The sequence below is a fragment of the Carcharodon carcharias genome, chromosome 3 (genome assembly GCF_017639515.1).
Source record: "Carcharodon carcharias isolate sCarCar2 chromosome 3, sCarCar2.pri, whole genome shotgun sequence".
Taxonomy (NCBI): domain Eukaryota; kingdom Metazoa; phylum Chordata; class Chondrichthyes; order Lamniformes; family Lamnidae; genus Carcharodon; species Carcharodon carcharias.
In genome coordinates, this window is record NC_054469.1 from 143,085,020 (window position 1) to 143,108,799 (window position 23,780).

At 41.7% G+C, this 23,780-nt stretch overlaps 2 protein-coding genes across 6 annotated transcripts in view; one reads left to right on the forward strand and one right to left on the reverse strand.

Moving 5' to 3' along the window:
- The window catches only part of LOC121276120 (nuclear receptor subfamily 1 group D member 2-like), a 31,463-nt gene extending 16,487 nt beyond the window's left edge, over positions 1–14,976 (forward strand). For 4 of the 5 annotated variants that reach the window (XM_041184116.1, XM_041184117.1, XM_041184115.1 and 1 more), the window contains 5 exons: positions 5,036–5,180; positions 5,336–5,883; positions 6,066–6,251; positions 8,560–8,770; positions 14,010–14,976. In XM_041184116.1, coding sequence (XP_041040050.1) covers positions 5,036–5,180; positions 5,336–5,883; positions 6,066–6,251; positions 8,560–8,770; positions 14,010–14,206 — 1,287 coding nt within the window. In that variant the 3' untranslated portion in view covers positions 14,207–14,976. The remainder of the gene's footprint in view (positions 1–5,035; positions 5,181–5,335; positions 5,884–6,065; positions 6,252–8,559; positions 8,771–14,009) is intronic. The other variant, XM_041184118.1, reaches the window with a different exon arrangement.
- Positions 14,977–19,857: 4,881 nt separating this feature from the next.
- Positions 19,858–23,780, reverse strand: part of LOC121275843 (thyroid hormone receptor beta) — a 238,376-nt gene continuing 234,453 nt past the window's right edge. Inside the window, exon 10 of the transcript XR_005942575.1 lies at positions 19,858–19,918. The gene's annotated coding sequence lies outside the window, so the exon portion shown is untranslated. The remainder of the gene's footprint in view (positions 19,919–23,780) is intronic.

Sequence of the window (23,780 nt, forward strand, 5' to 3'; positions counted from 1 at the left end):
CCATCATTCTTTTTCATCTCCTATGGAACAATTCAGAAATTTAATATTAAATAGTTTTTAAAAATATAAAAGTTGAATTCTTAGACAAGAATGAGTGACAAAGAAGGGTCTTCAGCTGTAGAGGTATTGAGCTGGGTAACGGAACCCTCTATAGCTCTGCCAGATGGTACTACTCCATATTAGAGTGGAAATCATATTAGAGTGCTTTCTCCTGATATCTTATGGAAGTGTTAACAGTTAAGTTTGAATACCTTGCAAATATCAGCAGGAAATGTTTATATTGTCATTCTCAATGGTGTTTTATTTATGTACTCATTTTAATGTGCATATATAAATCAATAAAAATTGATTTTCAACCAAATTTATTCTGTTTTTCTGGAATGCCAGCGTTAGCAACTTCCCATTACAGCCCTGTGAAGTTAATCCAGTGACTTGGCCTTGACAACTGTGTCCCATTTGTTTATACAGATTGTAGTTAAGAAATATTTCTTGGCTTAAGTCCTGAATTTTCCTTTCACAATCCTGAATCTGTGTTCTTCTGTCATGGCATATCTGAGTGTATTGTTTCAGGCTTACTTTATAAAAAGTATATCAGATACAAATAGATAAAATCCTTTCTTTGAGTTGGGAGGACTTATCAAATTGTCAGTTGTAGCTCATCTCTTCATCAGTTGGTTGTTATGATCCTGTTGGGGACGTTCATGTTTAAAGAAGAAATCTGAACACCTAGCAATAACCTATAGAACTGAGCCACAGAAGCTCACCTTTTTAAACAAAAACAAACTTCATTGTATATGTAAAGAGTATTTAAGCAAAACAAGCACACACTATAGCATAAAAAGATTTATGTTATAAACTCAGTTCTACTTTTTACCTCCCCCAAGAGTTCCCTTTTCTTAAGAAATCTTGAAGGTTCACTCACTTTTCCTGGGATCAACCCAAAAGTATGCTGCAGCCCTCTGGAATTCACTTTAATTATCCCAAGTGTTCCAGCTATCCTCTGAGATAACATTCTATGGGTGTCTTTCCATTAGCTATTGACTACGCCACCCTCCACCTTTTCTGTACAGACATCATGATTGGATGCCTCAGCTCTTTGTTTGGGTTGCCACATGATGCCCAACTGCCTTCCCACAGCTTTCCAAGCTATCTCTCCTGACTGCTTTCTGCCATAGGGCTCTGTGAGAACCACTGTAGATTTCTTCCACTAGCTGCAAGCTCGAACAAGCCTTCTAGCTGCTTTTCCTTCACTAAATACAAACTGAGAGCCCCACCCGCACACCACCCAATGGATAATTAAGTTAGTATTTTCTCTGTTGAAGCGTAGACATAACAGACTAATATTCATTTCATTTGGCTCTTCCCACTTAGTGAGTTGCAGCCTACATAAGACTAAATCTCAACTGTCTCTGTTTGTTCCCAAACTGAACTCCTTGCTTCTGTCAGCAAACACACACACATAAATTAAACAAAAGAACCTTCCAACCAAGGCTCCACCCTGAGCCACTATCTCAATGGCAACTCAGTGGCATGCTTTGGGATAATTCAAATAGAATTTCAAACAAATTATTTTACCTTCAGTATAGGTCTTTGATTCTGTAACCCATATGAATAATTTGTATTATTATGGAGTTTTATGACCCTTTCTCCAGACTCCCTCACTCAATTACAAGCTTAGAGATGGATCATTCATTGTTCCAGTTTTTCACTATCAACTCTGACCTTGCAATACAGGTTATTTTTTGAGTGTAATAAACCCAGGCTTGTTTGAGTTGCATTTACATCAGTTATTTTTACCAGTTTCTCAACCAGATGCCCCCATTTTTCTACAGTTGTAACTTTTGTTCCTGAAACTAAAAGTTATATTTCAAAACGTGAATGTTGAACTAGATTTTTTTGCAACTGGGGGAAATGAAAGACATACATTTACATAGTGCTTTTCATGATATGAAGCATTCTTGTGCTTTAATGAAATAAGTTTGCTTTCCCTCACCTTCAAGTGGATTAGAATATTTGCAGCATGTAATGTGTGTCTAATGCCATTTCCATTGCATTTGTGCAGTGTCATTCTGAGACATGTACATTAAACTATCCCTGGAGCATTCTTTGATTTACATCAGCAATCCTATAATCTCCTTACCATGTGAATGCATGCCAGAAACATCTGTACTGCATAATAATTCACAGATTGTGGATTACTTTGTTGTGTGATTCTTATCAGCCAAAGTGGAATATTGTATGGTATAATTAGGAGCTGAACTAAGAATCATAGACGTATGAAGATTCCATCTGGCTCATTGTGCCTGTTCTGGTGCCAGACCTTCAAATGAAGCTTCTACTCTAATCCCATTTCTTCGTTCTTCCTTTTCAAATATACTTGTCAGTTTTCTTTTTAAATGCTATAGCTTCTGCTTTAGCAGCTATTTGCAGTAAATTATTTCCATGTTGTAATCTTCTTTGTGAAAAAAAATCTTCAAACTTTCCTCTTCATTCTTTTAATTATAATTTTGAGTTGAAGCCTTCTCGTATAAATTCACAAACCAGCAGAAACTATCTTTTACTATTTATTCTCAGATACTTCTGGAAACCTTTATTAGACTCTACCTTTAACTTTCTCTGATCTGGTAAGGAAAGCCCAATTTTTTGTTTTGTTTTGAGTTTTTCTAAATAACTAAAACTTGTCAGGAAATCTTCTGTATATCCTTTCCACGGCTCTTAATATTTAACTTGTGTGGAATGTACAGAACTATACAAAATACTGATCATGTGATCTGACCAATATCTTGTACAAATTCTTCATCTATGTCCTATGTATAAAACCTAGATTCCTATTTTTTTTTTGTGTGGCTTTTCTATCTGTTCTTTGATGTTTTATAGACCTGTGTATCTGCAGAGACCTGATAACCAAATTGACAAATATGGCTTTAACACTTTCATAGGATCTTTTTAGAATAGTTTGTTTATTATTCACACCAAGTTTGATTATCAGGCTTATTTTTTTAAAAATATGGAAGATATAAATATAAATGAAAATCGTAAGAGATGAAAGCAAATCTACTTCAGAGGTAAGTTTGCGAGGTTAAGTTTTAAGAAGAATCTTAGTGCGGAAGGGGACAATAGTTCATGTGGAAGTCTCGGCTAATATTTGTGAATGAAGTTAACCTCGTCCTGATTTCCTTAAGACAAGTCTGAAACGGTTTAGTTTTATATGAATGATTATGGTTAACAAAAGTTGTTCAAATTAGTATTTAACCAGGCTGCAATGATTTTGTTGAACATGTTCTGTGCTTTCCAGCTCTGAAATACAGGGTAGTAGCCATACTAACTTAACCTTTAACAAACACCAAAGCAGTACTGTGTGATTTTGGGCACTTGTTTAATGAAGAAAAGAAAAATCACAACGGTGTGGTGAAATATAGAGGATAACTAGCAAAAGTTATTAAGTTGTGATTAGCATAATAATTCCCTCATATCTAAGAGAGGAGAATGGGGTTAATAAAAAAACCAAAATGGGTCAAAATTCTAATGTGCTTCTGGTACCTGTAGCATTTCTTCTTTTGCAGTTTGGTGGTGCCATTATTCTGTAGTGTTTTCCATAGTATCAATTCCTACCACTTGGCACCATAATAAAATTGAAAGACAAAAATAACTGGTTTTGGTACAGCACCTGGTTCTGCAACATGATAGGGCAGTGTAGAACATGAGGGAAAGCAATTGAAAATAGGGTGACCGCATTTTCTAAATCGAATCCAGGGACACATTGCCCGGCACTTATCCACACATTTCAGAGCTTCGGAACATGGTCTGATCTGGCTCCTGGAACATTCACATGGCCCAGTTCTAGCTGCTGCTCATTAGTCTGGTCAACAATGATCCCTCTTCACTGGGACATTTTGGTTCCAGCGCTATTTTCTCTTCAGCCATATTCACAGAAAAAAACACGCGTGATACAGGGATTATCGTGGATTCTGTAAGGGTGCTTGGGAAGTGGGGGTGGTTGTGGAGTTTGTGCACTGGCCATAGAGCATGATCTCTGCATAAATTAAAGCCCCTCAGTAAGTCCACCACTTCTGTTTGAAAACAGGAATTTTAGAATTCATCACGCTGTATGGCCCTACCTGGTTTATTGACCGACAACAAGGCGCTGGGGGTTGCATGGCTCCTGGTTTGAACCTAGCTGGCCATTAATTGTTAGGGTTGTCATTTGGGGATGAGTTTCATGAGCTGGCTATTCTTCCAGTGACATTATTTAGCCATGGACACAGTACCTCATTCTGGGATGATCCCCAGAAAATGGGATTGTCTTAATTTAAAATAGAATTTATGAGCTGACATAATCATTTGAAAACACTTCTTAAAATTTACCTTGTAGAGGGTCAGCTCTTCCAGCACAGGTCCCAGAGTTAATGGATCCATTTTTTAACAAGCAAACCAACATATTTTGTCCAAATAATCACACAGATAAATACATCAGCAAACATACTGTTTTCAATAGATACATGCAAAAAGCATTTGCAGAGATGGATTTTCTCATTGCAGGTGCTTTACTTCCCCTAATTTGACATTTTAGAATCTAGTAATTATTGTGAGTGTATACTTGTAGGTCTTTAGTTAGGAAAGCTTGTTGTCTTGTAAGTTAATTAATTCTACTGGAGGATAGCTTTTGTGGAGAAAATTGTTTCTTTACTATGTTAGTGATGTATGTGAGAAATTCTTATTTTGAAGCTGGTAACCCTAGATGTGAAACATTTGTCCTATTATTTTCTCTGGTGTTTGTTACTCCAGGCATGCAACATTTGGCAAATATTTGTTCCATGTTTGTCAAATCACCACGTTACAGAAAAATATTATACAGCTTAAGGTACTTCGTACTTCGTACCATTAGCAACTTGGCTTAAAGCAACACAAACTGACTAACATTGCAGGCTGTCTAACACGAAAGGTTAGGGCAACCATGGCTACAAGCCGCCTAGTGTGGCTTTCTTTTTCTTTTTAATTTGGATTAACTAGAATATCCTTCATCTCAACTTTGCAGGGCTTCTTCAGAAGGAGCATTCAGCAGAATATCCAGTACAAGAAGTGCCTGAAAAATGAAAACTGTTCCATAATGAGGATGAATAGGAATCGGTGTCAACAGTGTCGCTTTAAGAAGTGCCTGGCTGTGGGCATGTCCCGAGATGGTGAGTCCTGTTGCAGATGGGAACAATCTTATTCTGTAAATACTGCAATGCATAAATCAGATGTTGCTGTTTTCCTAAATGTTGGAAGGTGAATTTGCGATTGAGCTTGTTTGTTCCACTATCATGTTGGAAACGTTTGGTATATTCTTTTACAGCTGTTCGATTTGGACGCATTCCAAAGCGTGAGAAGCAGAGAATGTTGATCGAAATGCAAAGCGCAATGAAAAACATGATGAATAACCAGCTGAATGGCTACCTGCAGACTAAAATATTACAAGATGAGACCTCTTCCCCACAACTGCAGCCTGAGAGACCTCAAAGTGTTGAAGATGATGTGATTGGTAGAGTGACCAAAGCCCATAAGGAAACTTTCTTCTGTACCCAAGATAATCCAGAAGCCATACAGTTCCAGAACAGAGAAAGTCCTCAGAAAAACGATGATGATAATTGGATGATTGGCTGCCCTACAAACAGAGTTAATGGAATCCACTGTTTTAACAATGCAAACCAGTCCAAAGTCTGGAATACCAATAAGATTAATAACCATATATTTTGTCCAAATAGCCACACAGATAGATTCATAAGCAGGCATTGTCGTACTGTTTCCAATGGATATACGCAAAATGCATTTGCAGAAGATGGATTTTCTCAAAGCAGCACCACACATGATCCTTCTTGGACCACAGAAAGGAGAATGCATCTGGTAAATATGCCATCTATACTGAGAAAAGGATCGTATTTTTTTTTGTAAAATGATTGACTATTGGAATGTTTGATCATTTGAAAGTTCTAATGTTAAGGTCAAATAATATTAAGAAAAAAAGTCGTAAGTTAAAGCTTCTATTTCTGATTTTCACACTAAATCTTGGTGGTTGTTTTGGCTAGGTGTGCCCGATGAGTATGTCTCCCTATGTAAACCCTGATAAATCAGAGCAGGAAATCTGGGAAGAATTCTCCATGAGTTTTACACCTGCAGTTAGAGAGGTGGTGGAATTTGCAAAACGTATTCCAGGATTCAAAGATTTATCGCAACATGATCAAGTTAGCTTGCTTAAAGCTGGAACATTTGAGGTATGTACAGAAGATTTTCAAAATTTCCAAATATTTTGTAGTTGTCTAGGCACAGTAGGATCAGAAATTGTGTTAATTCAGCAGTAGTAAATAGTCTTTGGCTGGGATTTTCCAGCCCCATCCCGGGCGGGACCCGCCGCGGACGAGGCGGTGCTTCAGCCAGAAGTCCATTGACTTGCGGTGGGACCGGATGATCCACAAAAGGGCAGAGTTTGGTTCCTGGAGTACTGAGCTAACCGCCCTCAGTGGGTGCGGAAAATCCAGCCCATAGTATTTTGACTAAAATAAAATGCAGTATATCTGTTTCACGTTTCTTCATCATTCTGTTGAAGCCAATGACTGACGAGTGGATAATCTTCATGTGCGAGCCAGAGTGTGTTGGGTTGTTTGATTATTGTAGGACAAAGGTGAGAACAAGAGCGAAGCATGATCCTGACCTTGCCCTTTTGAATAGGAGCAGCTGGATAAAGGGATGCTGTGTCCTATTGTCATTCCACTGAGGGCGGTTAGCTCAGCACTCCAAGAACCAAACTCTGCCCTTTTGTGGTTTGTGTGGTTCAGTATAAAGGCCAGTGTACATTTCTCCAGAATTTCCATTTGTAATTTTAGACAGGTAGGACCAGAAATTCTGCTGGGATAGGAGAGCTGAGCTTTGGCAGATCACTCAAAGGGGAGAAAGCAGATCCTTCTAAAACTCATCCCCGTATAAAACAGATAGGAGCTTTTTGGAGGAGGTGGTGACCACCCATCCCTACCTCCCAAGTCTGATTTGCAGTGTGACTGGGAAAATTCCAGAATACCTTGAGAATTCTGCTCCTGAATGCTCACTCTGGACCCAGTGAAAATCACAACAGCTGAAAGTTGACTTCTGTTGTCTGCCAAGTAAAGATCTGTCTCAATAGCCATGGGTGGCGGGCTGAAGGTCCCACTACATTGCTCCTTCCAGCAGCAGAGTAGGGATCCAGAATTTCAAGGCCATACTCTTTCTACTGTGATGGTAAAGTAAGTGAGTGGATTTTGTGTATCATGTTGCTTAGCACTATCCCAACTTGAGCATCCACATACTGTTGATAAATTTGCAGCATTTGGCTAATGTCCTGCACCATGTAATTCGTAAGTGAAAGGTCAATTTGTGTTCAGGCAACTTTGTTAGGATGTGTTTATATTACATTGCAATTAAGACTAGAAATAAGAATTAACAATCCATTTGCTAATAAGGCTGGAGCTGGATGTGGCTGTGAAAAAGTAAACCCCAGGGACCCCTCTATAATATGTTTCCTTCCCATGTCTGGAAACCAATGGTGAGAAAATGACTTTCCCCCTCAAAGCTTTAGTGAGTCTGAAGTGAAAGAATCTAGAATTGCTGGGTCGATCTTGACCAAATTTAAAGGGAACCTTTTGAGTGAAACAATAGTTTTCGTCAGTCAATTTGAGGCATGAATATTTTCATCTTTGTTTAATAATGATTAGATTTTTTGGATGGGGAAACATTGGGCTGAATTTTCCCAGCCATGTAGATGGGGAGAAGCCAGGAAAATGTGATTGACTTGTCTTGGGCTGGTTCTGCGACATGTTCCTGCTTTTGTACGCTTTTCCCGGAGGCAGGATCTTAGCCGTGACGTCTACATGTCCAGCAGCAGCAGGTAGCCAATTAGGGCACTTAATCTGACAATTGGCTCCTATTGTGGAATTGGATTGAAATTGTTCTGGCGGCATATGCCCCCCCATTGTTGTAAGGAGCCCAAAAATGGAACAGAGGTGGCTGCACAGCAAGAGGTCCAAGCCTTGAATGAGGCTTTTTATTAAGTTGCTGGCATTAAATTGCAATGCTCAGGGCTTCCCAAGCAGAAGACAGACTGCATCAGGCACTTCATGGAGACTGATGTCTCCACTAATGTAATTGTTAGTATAGTGACAGCTGCTACAGTCATACTCATGGTGCTGCTGCTTCTGCTTCTGCTGGCCCCTCAAGCCACATGCACACTGAGGGCAGCTGATGGCCCTCCCCATGGGCCTTGTTGAACAGACTTCCTGATGTTGGAACCCGACCACTGTCCTCAATTGGACAGGACTCCCTGAGACAGCTTCCTAAATGGCTGCTTCGGGAAGATCATGTCTTACATCTTGTCACAGCCATTTTTGGGTTTCTGACCTGAAATTGAGGCCTGCATTAGGATTGCAACTCACATGGGAAAATTCAGCCCATTGAAACTGTATTTTTTGAAACCTTTTTTCATAATGTAACAGTTCAATAATGTTATATCCACAGTCTTTGAATGATGTGCTGATGAGTTTCTGTCATTGGCAGGTGTTAATGGTACGCTTTGCTGCTTTATTTGATGTACATGGGCGTACAGTCACATTTCTTAGTGGAAAGAGTTACGGCATGGAAGAGCTGCAGTTACTGGGGGCCGGTGATTTGTTGATCTCCATGTTTGAGTTTAGTGAGAAGCTTAGTGCCCTGCAGCTCAGTGAGGAGGAGATGAGCTTATTCACAGCAGTTGTCCTGATTTCTGCTGGTAAGAGAAGCTGCTATAATTGTGTTTTTTCATTATTGTTATGATTATTATTATTGGTATCCGTTAGTCTGAGGAGATGACGACTGTACCCAGGGCGTATGTCACTTATGTATTGAACATTGTCATTGCTGTTGAGGCCGTTTTGTGAGTGGCAATCCCTTCTGCCGCTTGCACAGATCAGTAGTGTTGGCCTGTGTTTGACTGATGTTTTTTCCTTGCAGCGGGCTCTCTTTTCCGCCATCTGGTCATTTCTTTTGTGTTCTGTTTTTTCCACACCCTTCATGACATTCGTCTCCAGGTACTCCTGTCAGCAGCGAGGACTTCTCACGTACTGACTCTGATCCCTGTCAACTTGAAGTCTCGCTTGCAGACATCCTAGTATCACAGATGTGGGCGACCCTGTTGGTCTCATACCGATAGCAAGCTCGCCGTAGAGTGTGTCTTTGGGAGTTTAGCTGTCATCCATTCAGCCCACATGATGCAGCCAGAGCAGTTCTCGCTGACTTGAGGGGCAAAATGCTGGGTTGCCTGCACACTGGTGCATACACTATATATAGGTGCCACTTTTATGCGGAAAAAATTTATTTTTCGGTTGTGTGAATTATAAATAATTTGAAAAATAAAAGAAGTCCACAAGATGTATTGAGTATCTTTTTTTTTATTAATTCATGGTATGTGGGCTTCGCTGGCTGGGCCAGCATTTATTGCCCATCCATCGTTGCCTTTGAGAAGTTGGCGGTGAGCTGCCTTCTTGAACCACTGCAGTCCATGTGGTGTAGGTATACAGTGCTGTTAGGAAGGGAGTTTATAGATTTTGACCCAGCGACAGTGAAGGAACGGCGACATATTTCCAAGTCAGGTTGGTGAGTGACTTGGAGGGGAACTTCCAGGTGGTGGTGTTCCCATGTATTTACTGCCCTTGTCCTTTTAGATGGTAGTGGTCGTGGGTTTGGAAGGTGCTGTCTAAGGACCCTTGGTGAATTCCTGCAGTACATCTTGCAGATGGTACACACTGTTGCCACTGTGCGTCGGTGGTGGAGGGAGTGAATGTTTGTTGGTGTGGTGCCAATAAAGTGGGCTGCTTTGTCCTGGATGGTGTCAAGCTTCTTGAGTGTTGTGGGAGCTGCACTCATCCAGGCAAGTGGGGGCTATTCCATCACACTCCTGACTTGTGCCTTGTAGATGGTGGACAGACTTTGGGGAGTCAGGAGGTGGGTTACTTGTCGCAAGATTCCCAGCCTCTGATCTGCTCTTGTAGCCACAGTATTTATATTGCTAGTCCAGTTCAATTTCTCATCAATGGTAACCCCAGGACGTTGATAGTGGGAGATTCAGGTAATGCCATTGAACATCAAGGGGTGATGGTTGGATTCTCTCTTGTTGGAGATGGTCACTGCCTGACAGTTGTGTGGTGCAAATGTTACTTGCCACTTGTCAGCCCAAGCCTGGATATTGTCCAAGTCTTGTTGCATTTGGACATGGACTGCATGAAACCCTCAAAAAAGTATTAATGTAGTAATAATTGTGATGCTGTCATTCCTCTGACCTTTTGGATCCCTTATTGCTTTGCAATACAGAGTTAAATAGGATAGCCCCTGAAAACATGTGGGGATAGTGATGTGTGATTAACCCATACCTGTTGATTACAATGCAAGCATGCCAACTTCATGCTACCCATTCACTAGAATGATCTCTGCATCCAACCAGCGCTAACCATGCTGTTCATTGACTGGATGCATCAGCAAGGGCAAATATAGTAAATGCTAGCACCACTTAAAGCTAGCCTGTTCTCCTTAACTAGCCTGCACCTCTTAAGAGGGAGGTGCATTGTGACTGGAGCAGTTTCTGGGAATTGATGAGAATCTGGAATCTGACCTGGGAAAGAGTGAGGAATGGCACAGCAGGGGAGGGAGGGGGTTCCAAAGTTTTCTGAATCTGCACAGGGGGTCTCTGGGGACGGCTGGAAAGGAGAGATGGCCTGCGTCCAAAGTGGGGAAGGAAGCCATTGAGACTGAGTCAAAAAGCAGTGGAAGCAGATAAATATGGAGGTCAATGGGAGAAATTGAGCCTCAAGAATCTGGATGCAGTGCTGCAACAAGAATCTGGATGCAGTGCTGCAAGAGGTTCAGTGATCTCACACAAGTGGTCAAGGTCTGTGGATGCCATCTTCTAATGTGATATGCTACCAACTACACCATTATAATCAATCGCTGCTGACATCACCACACCCCTGTCACCTACCAACAATCTATCAGACATGCCTCATAACATTCATATGTTTCACGTCACCAGAGGAGATGGTGCTGACCTTTATTAGGATTCCCATTGCTTAAGCTGTGGCCAAAGGCAGGGCTGAAACCATGAAGGGTGATGATATCCTCATACATAATCCTTCTTTAGACTTCAAGTTGACTGGGATAAGAGTCCATGCATGGGAAGTCCTCGCTGCTGACCGCAGTACTTGGAGACAAACATCATCTCCTTTATCCCGTATTTCCTTATGATTATAAGCTGTCGTTAGTGTAGATATATCCCTCTTACTTTTCCCCCTCCTCACCCAGCATAACCTTATCCTTGTGCCTTTCTCCTTTCATATACCCAAGAGAGGAACGCCAAGAAGAAAGTGATGATGAAAACACAGTGCCAGCACATGATTTTTACACCTACAGCTGCCAGCTCAGATATTGACACCGCTCATACCTTCGAGGATGAATGGGAGGTGGGATCTATACATGGTGCGACACTGGGCACAAGGGTGCAAGGATAGCAAAGGTGCCAGCTTGTTGGAGGGATGGATTATTTACAAATCCTACAGGCAGCCTACAGAAGAACACTGATCGGTGGGCACAATGAAATGCTTAGTGAATTGGGAAGCCTGCCAGAAGCCTGCAGTCAATGTCAAGGAGCATGGAGGAGTCCAGCACCAACTTAGCATAAGGCTTTGCGCCAAGTTGGAGCCCATTCTTTTCAGCGTGGAAGCTGAGCCCAACTCCTTCTTTACACTTGTGGACCCAATCGTGTTGCAGCATCTGATGGCCTATGTCCCAGCTTCCAGTGCAACACAAAGAGTAACTACCCAAATTCTGACTGCTGCTAAGAAGCTCAAACTACTACCATCAGGGCTGTGTATTACAGTATGAAAAGGAGCATAAACCTGCTGTTCCCTCCCAAGAAGACGTCATTCATCCTCCCACTCCTGCCATTCACTAGTGCCCTTGCTGTTGCCTGTTAGCCAGTCAGCCTAAAAAGTTGCTGCCCATGCCCAAACGGTGTAATCTGCAGCCAGGCCTTCTATGGCCAAGGCCATCTACATTCTCCTCCACTGAAAGTCAGCAGCCTTCCTCTAGCTGTGCTGCAGCCACAGGCTTGGCACTGCTTTGGAGAAATAGTACAGGTAAAGGCACATGAACAAAAGGCAGTAAGGCAATGCACAAGAGTGATTAGTTGACTCCTGTGTGCAATATGGCATGATTTGGTTTGTAACATTTATTTTGTGGTGGCTTTTATTTTTGTGTTGTGGTCCATGACAGAGTGGGGTATGGTACCGGATTGTTGTTTTTTTTTGACTGAGGAATTGAAGTTAAGGTTGCTTGTGTCAAAATTGGATGAGTTCTTTATGAACAGTGCAGGCAGAAAGGGCCAAGTACATTGCCTCCTTTCTTCCTTTTCTTCTTCATACACTTTCTGCCCCTCCACCTCATGCTCCTGCTCATTAGCTGCCTTATAGCTGATGACAAGAAATATTCCCTCATGACGAGATTGTGCAACACAAATCTTAACACCTACTCTGTTGAGTACTGCAGTGCTTCTCCAGAGCAGTCCAAGCAACAGAAGCATTGTTTAGGTGTGCCATTGCTGTGCTCTATCAGATCATGTGGCAGCTTAGCTTTCATTGTATGCATGCTGCACGTGTGTGTGTGTGTGTGTGTGTGTGTGTGTGTGTGTGCGCGCATGCGTCATGCATAAGAGCCACCAGCTACTTGGTCATCATATAGCCCTAGTCATCCGTTGGCCATCCTTTGGTTTGCCGTGATGGCTAAAATGAAGATGGCATTGCAAGCTGTCACAGAATGAAGATGTCATGACTGCTGCTAGGATATCAGGTAATGACCTATACGATTTACTGCCAGTGGTCATACACTAACAGGATGTTGAGAGAATGAAATCCTTTTCAGTTCTAGTATATAGCAGAGTTGACTTGTGCCTGCAGAGCAATAAGTGCACATCCTGCGCCACTAGGAAAACAAGCTCACTTCACTGACAAGAGAAATTGAAATGTAGTTACCTCTCATTGAGTGGAGAGCATCGATGACCTTTCTTAGTCAACAATGGATGGAAAACTCTAGAATGTTGCAAATATCTTCGGCTTCAGCTTGGAAAGAGCCAGAGTGTAAAGGTTTATTGCCATCATTACCTTCATGGCTACAAACTAGAGAAGTGTTCACTTCCATAAAGACGCCTTCATTGAAATCTGTCAACTGCTGCAGCCTCAACTTCAGCCACAGAGCAAGCCCAGAACTACATTGCATTATTCCTTGCAGGGGTTCAGCTAGGAGAAATGATCCCTGAACACCCTGGGCAAATACGGCCTCCTGCTGTGAACCTTTCTCTCCCCTCCTTCTTCATCTTCTAGCAGTTTGTCCCATTCTGCCAGGCTCCTTTCCATTCTCCAAGACATGCTTTATTCCGAAGGGAATGCCTGCTAATGCACCCATGTTTGGAAGCAACTCATTTCTGAAAAAGCTCTTCAGCACCTGCCACACCATGCCCTGTAGACTTTTGCAACTTGAAAGAACTATGGAAAGTGCCAAATACTTTGATGTAGAACTGTAGTAACAAAATAAATCAGCAATGAACGTATCTAGTAGTTGATAATCCCTTTAAATAGCACTGGTGGGAGGTCCATCCTGCTGCCGAATGCCTGTTGCACCCTGATGTCATGATCTGTCTGCAGTGCATGCTTAAGGTGGATGTGCACGTGCATGTGCTAACTTTTGCACCAGTATGGCATCTGGCATGATTCACCCCACGCCCACGGATGCTATTTTGGAGCTCTAAGGGCACTTATGCCCTAGAAACAGGGGTTAACGAGCCCAATTTCTCATCATATCTATTTTGCATTGTAGTAAGGCAGATACTGTGCTCCTTTCTAGTCATTAAAATCAAAATATAGATGAACTAACTTTCCTTGTAGAAACACCTATAATCTAACATTGATTTTATTTAATTTTTTCTCTAGATCGCTCAGGAATAGAAAATGTTAACTCAGTGGAGCAATTGCAAGAAACTCTAATTCGGGCGCTCAGAACCTTAATTATGAAAAATCATCCAAATGAATCCTCCATCTTTACAAAGCTCCTATTGAAATTACCTGACCTACGTTCTCTTAACAATATGCATTCCGAAGAATTGTTGGCCTTTAAAATATACCCTTAAGTTTATGAATGTGTTCTCCAACTTTTGTTTCTATTCTGTTGTATATTTTGTGAACAAGTATGCATATTTATGTATATATATAAAGTGCATTTTTCTCCTGCGTTATTTTTCAGCTACAAAGGGAGTAATATAATCAAAGATTGAAAACTAGAAGTATACAGAAGATATTAATTAAAATATATTTTGAGATTTTAACTTGTATGTAACTTGAGACTATTGAATATGTATAGATATGACTCATGTTTACATTTCACCCTTAAAGCTGATTTAGAAATTATGGCTCCACTTTAAAGTGAAAATCTTATGGATTTTTTTTTACTTTAGAGCTTTAACATTATAAGATCCTGTTCTGTCACGCTGTGCCTTAATATCAGTGGGACAGTAAGAGCACAGCTTAAGGAACCTGGACTGCATCCATAACTAACTTCCTGTCCCATTTAAAAAGGCCAGTTTTGCAACAGCCTGGCAGTAACTTGTGGAGTCTGTGATCAATGTCCAGTTCTCTTCCTGATGCTTCAGTTTTTTTAAATCACCAAGTTGAAGCACTTGAGCAAAATGTTGCACCTAGCATGTCTGTATGTCTTATCTTTGTTAGCTGCAGCATCCATTGATAGCTAATCTATGTATAATGCAACCGTTATTGTACCTGCGTAACATTTTAAAATTTAATATTGTCCTTCTGGATTGACTACTATAAAATGTGCTTTTTAAATTTGTATTATTATTTTTGAATGTGAATCGTTGCAGTAAAGTAATGGTTTGAAATGCGATGCACTTTCTTTTATTCTTGTCTGTGTATTGTATAGAGTGTCAGTTTGGTACTAGAAGTTTCTGTTGTGCATTGGTGAATGCAATTTCTTTTAAAGATTTGCACCATTGTGTAATCCAGTAGTGAATTTTTCCATTGCCCAGAATTAACTGATAGCTTGCTAATGACTCCATGCCAACTTAGGTATGTCATTGGTGCATCAACTGCTTCTCTACGTAACTCCCAGCTTCTAAAGTGTTCAACAAAAATGTAGCCCAAATGTTATTTTTTTATTCTCATATAAGAGAATGTGAAATTTCTCTTTAGTGAAGTTTTGATAATTTTTGTTCCTCCCTACCCTTGACTGAGTAAATTAAGCTGCAGTGTTCTGCTGCAATGTTCATAAACTCAAACATAAGCTTTTGAGGTCTCTTGGTACAGTCCTTTGTTAAAGACCTCCCTTTTAAGATAGTTTTTAAAAAGGTGGTGCAGGCAGAGCAGCTGATGTGCTTATTTCACATGAAAACTATTACCTCAGCAATTTATCCTGATCTGAAAGCATTGTCGTACTGTACCTAATGGGTTACTCACCATTTGGAACCTCACCCTAGCAGGTTATTGGCTGCCAAAGTGGGATTGGAATGAAGAAATGCTCATATTACCCGATGGCTACATGTATATTTTCAGCTGGGATTATTGGACAATGATCAGGAGTGGAAACCCTGGTTAATATTGTTATCCCCTTCCCTTACCCTGGGGAACTGACTCCATCTTGATTGCAATCTGCTGACCTGAGTCTAAAATCCGGGGTTCAATTTTAACCCTGGGCATGCTTTGGGTTGGTGAAGCGGAGGTGGGGGTGGTGGTGATGGTTGGGAGCAGGTATGAAATGTGCTCATATACAAGTGCTTGGGGCCCCAGGACATTTTAACTGCTGAGCATTATCTAGATGCCATTTGTCAGCTGTGTGCCTGAAACCAACAGAGAGATGCAGATAACTGGCGGAGTGGGGAAGGGGGTGGGGGGTGCAGTGGTGGAAAGGGACTGCTGGCCATCACTGAGGGAAACAGGTAAGTCACAGGGATGTGACTTCAGGAGAGTGTCGTGGGAAGGAAGTGCATTATCTATGGCATTGGACACTGTGACTTTCCTTAAGATGTCTACTAGAGCACTCCTCTTCCTGGCCCCAGAAAGGAAAGTTTTATACTGCGAGGCCTCTTCTGTTTTTCAGGATGCTTCACTCTGACAGGAAAGTTACTGTGCCTTTCCTGTTTCAGCCCCAGTGAAAATGCAGTCGGGTCTTTTATATCTGATTGGGCAAATAGGAATCCTGAGGCCCTTGCCTGCTCTAGGGTTGAAGGCTAAAATCTGAAATGAGATGAAAAGGTTGGAGTTTGAATGGGTAAAAAACCTGTTGGTTCTTTATTTCCCACCCAGCTGGCTTTTGTCAGGCAAGCAGGGTTAAAATTAACCCCTTATGTGTATAGCTCAGCTGTTCGCTGTCAATAGACTGAGCTATTAATTGATAGGTATTTCAGTATTCGTTACGTTCCAGCAGCCAAAGCAATTTGATGTGTTTTCAGAGGTGAGAGTAATGTTAAACCTGTAAAGGTGTGTTACTCTTATTATGTGGAGAGTAATGCCAGACTGTCTGGATGACTTTAAATAAATGTATAGGCATGCGTTTTATGGTTGTGTCAGGTTGATCTAAATACATCAGTCACTCTCAGCTTTTATACATTAATTTTGTACAAAGATTGATAACAAATCTAGCTCTTTCTAGGTGGTCTTGACCTTTTAATATTTGCGCTTAAAATATCAGTCACTTACACTCTGCACCCTAATCATTGATGCAAACATTTTGGGATTTTTTTCAGGCAATTTGAAGTACGTTACTACATGTCATACATTTAGCTGTAAAAGTATATAAGAGCCAGAGGTGCAATTATATTTTACAGGTATGATGCCCCAAGACTGATGTATTTTCTGATCATGACTACTGTTAACTGTGATCCAACACTTTTCTTGTGTACACCACCAGAAATTGGCTAAGCAATAAGATTGAAGTATAACCTGGAAATTATAGTTATGGAATGAACACTTAAAATTTCTGTCTCTGCTATTTTAATGGAGGTTGTAACCCATTCATACAAACATATTAAACATTCATATAATGCTCTATAATTTCCAGGCATGTATTATTTATGACTGGACTTTTAAAAAAAGCTCTTTAAACCTTGCAAACCCAAGGTTACTTCACCTGCTTTAAAAAAAGGTAATATCTTAATGGAAACATTTTTAGGCAGCAGAGCCAGAAAAACTGTTATCTTACTGGCATTGCATGTGATGCGATGTGGTGTTCAGTATCATTTTGTTTGGTGGTTTTTAATGGGAAGAGATCTTTCTCATTTGCAAAGACTTTTTCATGAAGACTTTGGTAGAGAAAGGTTTGTGTTCTAAATTACTTGAATGCTCGATTGTTTTGATGAGAAATCAATCTAATATGGTTATTATTGGAAGTAATGAATGGTTATCTCAAAACAACTAAAATCCAGAGGCAGACTGCATTAATCATTTCATACTGTATATGTGAAATAGTACTGTATAAACATGCACAGCTAAGGAATAAATACTGCCAATATGCAAAAAAAAATCTCTGGAGATTGTCTTCTCTTAAATCATATTGATAGGTCACTATTAGTAAATTCTGGCAGTCTTTACCTGTACATCTACGGGGAGTGATGGGGAGGAGACTTGGGCAGGAAATCAGATGTATGGCACAGGTCTTGGAGAGGACAGGTGGTTTGTTATGGTAGAGAGATTGGGGGAAATTGCAGGGAGGAGTTGTGGATGCAGGTGGGGCTGGAAAAGTTGGCTGATCACAGAGAGGAAAGCAGATTTTATTTCACGGGATGTGGGTGTCACTGGCTAGGCCCATCCGTAATTGTCCTTGAGGTGGTGGTGAGCTGCCTTCTTGAACCACCGGTACATGTGGTTTGGATACACTCGCAGTGCTGTTAGGAAGGGAGATCCAGGTAGGTTTACACAAAGCAAATTACTGCAGGTGTGGGAAACCTAAAATAAAAACAAAATGATGGAACTAAGCAGATGTGGATGGAGAAACACTGTTAATTGGCCTAATTTAAAATCTTTGTAACTCTTTCGAGTACAAACCCCTTTCTGTCTGTTTCAGTTGAAGTTATATTGTTTCATAGTTTGCCATTGTGAGATTTGAACTCTTGATCTTGGGGTTACAAACCCAGTACCATAACCAGTTGGCTATTTAGGCCAAGCAAAAGTGAATGGGTTTTGATTCAGTTCAAATTGGGCCTGTTAATCTTTTTCTCTTCACAGATGCTGTCAGATCTGCTGAGTACTTAAGCATTTTCTTTTTTCATAAGCAGGTAAGCTTGTTGGGCCTGGGGGAAATACTTTTTCTGTCCATACACTTACCTCATGGATCTGGCCCTTCTCACCTTTTACCTTCCCGGTTTCTGAAGGCCCAGGAAACAGCTAAAAAATGGGTAAAAAAATATGCTGGTTAAAATTGAGGCATGCAGCCTCCTTAAAAGTTTTGATTGATTGACCTGCCACCTGAATGCATTGGTTGGCCACGCTTATTGCATTGTCTTGAGGTCTATTTTCAAATTTTAACATGCCATCTGAGTCAAACCCCTCCGATTAGTGGGGGTTCAATTTACACATGTGGTCACCATTATTTTTCTGACAAATCTCTGCTGAAGGTTTGATTCCTGCTGAAGTATTGGTTTTATGGATGTCAGGTGCCCTGTGGTACCTCATCTAAGTGACCATTGAGCCTGTACGAATTGAACTTTAACCAGCTTATATTTCAACTCTTTCTTGGACTCGAACTCAAGTTCTATTGAAGGGTCATGAGGACTCGAAACGTCAACTCTTTTGTTCTCCGCCGATGCTGCCAGACCTGCTGAGTTTTTCCAGGTAATTCTGTTTTTGTTTCCAGCCAGGGTTCCTGTTCTTGATTGTTATCTATCAATGCCCATTAGAAAGTTATGGGTCTGAGAAAGGGATCTGTGGCTACTCAGGAACATGCTGATAGTGCACACAGCTGACCTTGCCAAATAGTACAAGACCAGCAAATACCAACATAATGCTTCTAGCACACAGTGAATGTCATGCTAGGAGTGCAGAAGAGCCAGATTCTGGGAATTGCTGAGCAGCTGTCTTAAGGGCTTCTTTTTAAAATATTTTACTGCTGTCCTGCTTATGGAACAGATGCTGAAAGGGTTGAAATAAGGCAACAAGAAAGAAAAGCTCCATTTGATTAATGAAGCTCCTTTAAAACTACAATTGCAGGAGGGTTCCATTTGGACAAAGGTTACTTTTTCAGTGAAATGTACTGCCAGATTCATGTGGATTGAAAGGGCAAATTTGCTTGTCTATAGAAACAGGAGCAGAACCTTAAAGTTTTTTTAAACTTCTTCATTCACACTGGGGAACCACTGACAAGACCAGCATATATTCCCCTTCCCTAGTTGCTCTTAAGAAAGTGGTAGTGGGCTGTCTTCCTTAGTTGCTGTAGTCTGTGTGGTGAAGATATTCTCACAGTCCTGTTTGGCAGGGAGTTCCAGGATTTGTTTGCCTCAGGAAGGTTGCCAATATAACAGCTGCTTCTATTTTGCTTCCTTACAATGAAACTTATCAACACTGCTTCATCAGCTTGTTGCTGCATTACAGAAGGAAAATACAAGGCATTCTGCCAATTGGTTGGGACTTGCTAGATACATTGGCATGCCCTCTTTTTCTAATTGCGGTAGGACAAAAGCATTTGTCTTGTGACCAGTAAATATGACAAACAACAGACACCAAAGATGCTGCTGACATTATGTACCTGCATACATACTCACATTCACGTAAGCTGTTGCTCCTCTGGACTCTTGGGGCACGTTAATCGTCTCTCAGAAATTCTTCCTTTTAAGAGAAGGCTGCATATGATGTATGCCAACAAATTCAAAAGGAGAGAGGAATTAATTAATCCATGGCTCTTGATTATTTATGAGAGGAATGTGGAGATGCCTGGCCTGGAGGCAATTGAGTAAAAAAACAGATCAAAGGCCTGGATAGTATCATTCTTTATCTCTTTCAGTCATTCATGCATCCCTCAAAAAGAGGCACACGCTACACCGTGAGACATCAAAATATCTTTCACTATGAACTTTTTTTTCTAGGGTGTCTTATCACGCTATTCTAAAGCATATGTACTCCATCAATTCTAGATTCCCAAGGCGAGTAGGTGATTGAGCACAATGTGCTGTCTCAATTGAGCACCTCGCTGCATCCCATGCCACCTACTTCTACAGTGGTAAACACCAGCATAGAAGTACATACCTGGAATGAGTTATTGAGATATAGGAGGAAGCACTTAGTGAAGCACAGAGCATGAGTGAGGAAGTGGAAGAGCAAGTGTATTTGCAGCTCAGAACTGCAACCTGCTGGCCAAAGAACTGGTTTGAGGGATGACTGAGCTGCAGAGCTCAGAAATTCAGATCGCACAGGGCCTACCGATTAATATGTTTTGGAAGCTCATTGTCAGCATCGGCAAGTTTACCAGGCAGTGTGGGGTGTCTATGAGGGTAATCCATAACCTGTATCTATGCAGAGTTGCATGCTGTTAACTGAGTTGCAATAAAGTGTGATTATTGCAGGTCCCCCTGCAGTTGAGCTGCTTTTAGTTGAGGTTCAAAGCTCAGAGAAAACTTCTAAACCGAGTGCTTTTTCCTCAACCAACAACAGTCTCTCTCATCTGGATTCACCATGCCGCGTAATGAGACCATGCAAGGTGCAACCTCTTGGATGGCTAGCTTCCACAGAGTAACAGCAGGGAAATGGCAGGAGCTGCTACAGAAGGTGCAGATGTCTCTCAAAGTGAGCCCACATCCAACTGTTCTGCTCTCACACAAGTACAGGTGATTTGATAGCACACAGACTCAGGCAGCCTGACAAAAATATCTGTGGCTCCTGTAATTACAAGAGATATCTAATGAACCTCCGCTCTTACTAGCAGACAATGACACCCAGCAGTCATCTATAATAATAACTTTTGTTACTGGAAAGCTACTTAGAAGGAGCACATGTTTAAAAAGTAGAAGATCCCATCTCACCCCCCGCAACAGATTTCCTTTGCTCCACCGCTGAAAGCCAGGCATCCAGCTGTTTAGGCCTCGAGCTCTGAAATTCCCTCCCTAAACCTCCCCCATCTCTCATTAAAACCTACATCTTTGACCTGCCCTAACATCTCATCATGGGACTTGCTGTCAAATTTTGTTTGATAACATTGTTGTGTAGTACTTTGGGACTTTTTACTACATTAAAGGTGCTATATAAATACAAGCTGGTATTGTTGTTACACATTTTCTCTAAGGAGCACTGAGGAGAACACAGCACACCTTGACTGCATAGTTAGGATGAATGAATTCTACTCTAAATAGGGTTTGTGTGTGTCTGCAATCTAAAGGGTGATTGCACTGAATGTTGCACACATGAAACTGCATTCATGTATACTGATAGAATATGTACTGTGGGAAATGGCAAGTTTGGTTCAGAATAGTGGACATTCACATGCACTATTCTTACCTATGATTACTGAATTTGCTGCACATTGATGGATTGGAATTTCTTCCTGGTCATGAAAGATGTATCTTTGGGGTGGTTGTTCTGTACTTAGAAAAACCTAGACAGACTAAGGAATTGTACAGGTTTCTCCTGTTGCAACCTTTTCTTTCAATCATTATAGTAGAAAATTAGTGCCACAAGTGCTTACAGGGTCCATTGTGATAAATGGGGCTGAACTTTTCTGGTCCTGTGGAGGTGTGTTAGGAGGCAGGACTGGGAGTAAAAACAGATAAGAATGTGCAAGGTCAGCTACACGACACATTTCCACCTCCAAGCAATCTTGCTGGAGGTGGGGTGAGTGCAGCAGAGGCAGCTTATTGGGCCAATTGAGGGAGAGATGCTGCCACAACTGGGATGCAACAGCCACAACTGTGGCTATAAGCCATCCACAGTTGAAGGGTTGCCCCTCCATACAGCTGTGGCTATGCATCGTTTTTAATTTTTTACAATGCAGTAGAGTGCCTCCATTTTGACATGTCCTTGAGGTCCCCTGCTTGCCTCAGCAGCACCTGGGAGGCGCTACTAGCTGGACACCTTTGCAGGCCTTCCATTGGTCCTACTACTGTGCTGCCCAATGGCCTTAATTGGATGGAGCTTCTGGAGGCAGCTTCTTAATTGACTTAATTGAACTAATTCCGGTTCTGAGGAAGTCATATTGGACTGAAAACATTAACTCTGCTTAAAAACAAAAAACTGCGGATGCTGGAAATCCAAAACAAAAACAGAATTACCTGGAAAAACTCAGCAGGTCTGGCAGCATCGGCGGAGAAGAAAAGAGTTGACGTTTCGAGTCCTCATGACCCTTCAGCAGAACTGGTTGAATCCAAGAAGAGGGGTGAAATATAAGCTGGTTTAAGATGGGGGGGGGGGGGGAGAGAGAAGTGGAGGGGGGGTGGTGTGGTTGTAGGGACAAGCAAGCAGTGATAGGAGCAGATAATCAAAAGATGTCACAAAGGAACAAAAGAACACAGAGGTGTTGAAGTTGGTGATATTATCTAAACGAATGTGCTAATTAAGAATGGATGGTAGGGCACTCAAGGAATAGTTCTAGTGGGGGTGGGGGGCATAAAAGATTTAAAAATAATGGAATTGATGGGAAAAGAAAAATCTATATAAATTATTGGAAAAAAACAAAAGGAAGGGGGAAGAAACAGAAAGGGGGTGGGGATGGAAGAGGGAGTTCAAGATCTACAGTTGTTAAATTCAATATTCAGTCCGGAAGGCTGTAAAGTGCCTAGTCGGAAGATGAGGTGCTGTTCCTCCAGTTTGCGTTGGGCTTCACTGGAACAATGCAGCAAGTCAAGGACAGACATGTGGGCAAGAGAGCAGGGTGGAGTGTTAAAATGGCAAGCGACAGGGAGGTTTGGATCATTCTTGTGGACAGACCGCAGGTGTTCTGCAAAGCAGTCGCCCACTTTACGTTTGGTCTCTCCAATGTAGAGGAGACCACATTGGGAACAACGAATGCAGTAGATTAAGTTGGGGGAAATGCAAGTGAAATGCTGTTTCACTTGAAAGGAGTGTTTGGGCCCTTGGACGGTGAGGAGAGAGTAAGTGAAGGGGCAGGTGTTGCATCTTTTGCGTGGGCACGGGAAGGTGCCATAGGTGGGGGTTGAGGAGTAGGGGGTGATGGAGGAATGGACCAGGGTGTCCCGGAGGGAACGATCCCTATGGAATGCCGCCAGGGGCTGAAGGGAAGATGTGTTTGGTGGTGGCATCATGCTGGAGTTGGCGGAAATGGCGGAGGATGATCCTTTGAATGCGGAGGCTGGTGGGGTGATAAGTGAGGACAAGGCGGACCCTATCAGGTTTCTGGGAGGGAGGAGAAGGCGTGAGGGCGGATGTGCGGGAGATGGACCGGACACGGTTGAGGGCCCTGTCAATGACCGTGGGTGGAAAACCTCAGTTAAGGAAGAAGGAGGACATGTCAGAGGAACTGTTTTTGAAGGTAGCATCATCAGAATAGATGCGACGAAGGCGAAGGAACTGAGAGAATGGGATGGAGTCCTTACAGGAAGCGGGGTGTGAGGAGCTGTAGTCGAGGTAGCTGTGGGAGTAGGTAGGCTTGTAATGGATATTGGTGGACAGTCGATCATCAGAGATTGAGACAGAGAGGTCAAAGAAGGGAAGGGAAGTGTCAGAGATGGACCACATGAAAATGATGGAGGGGTGGAG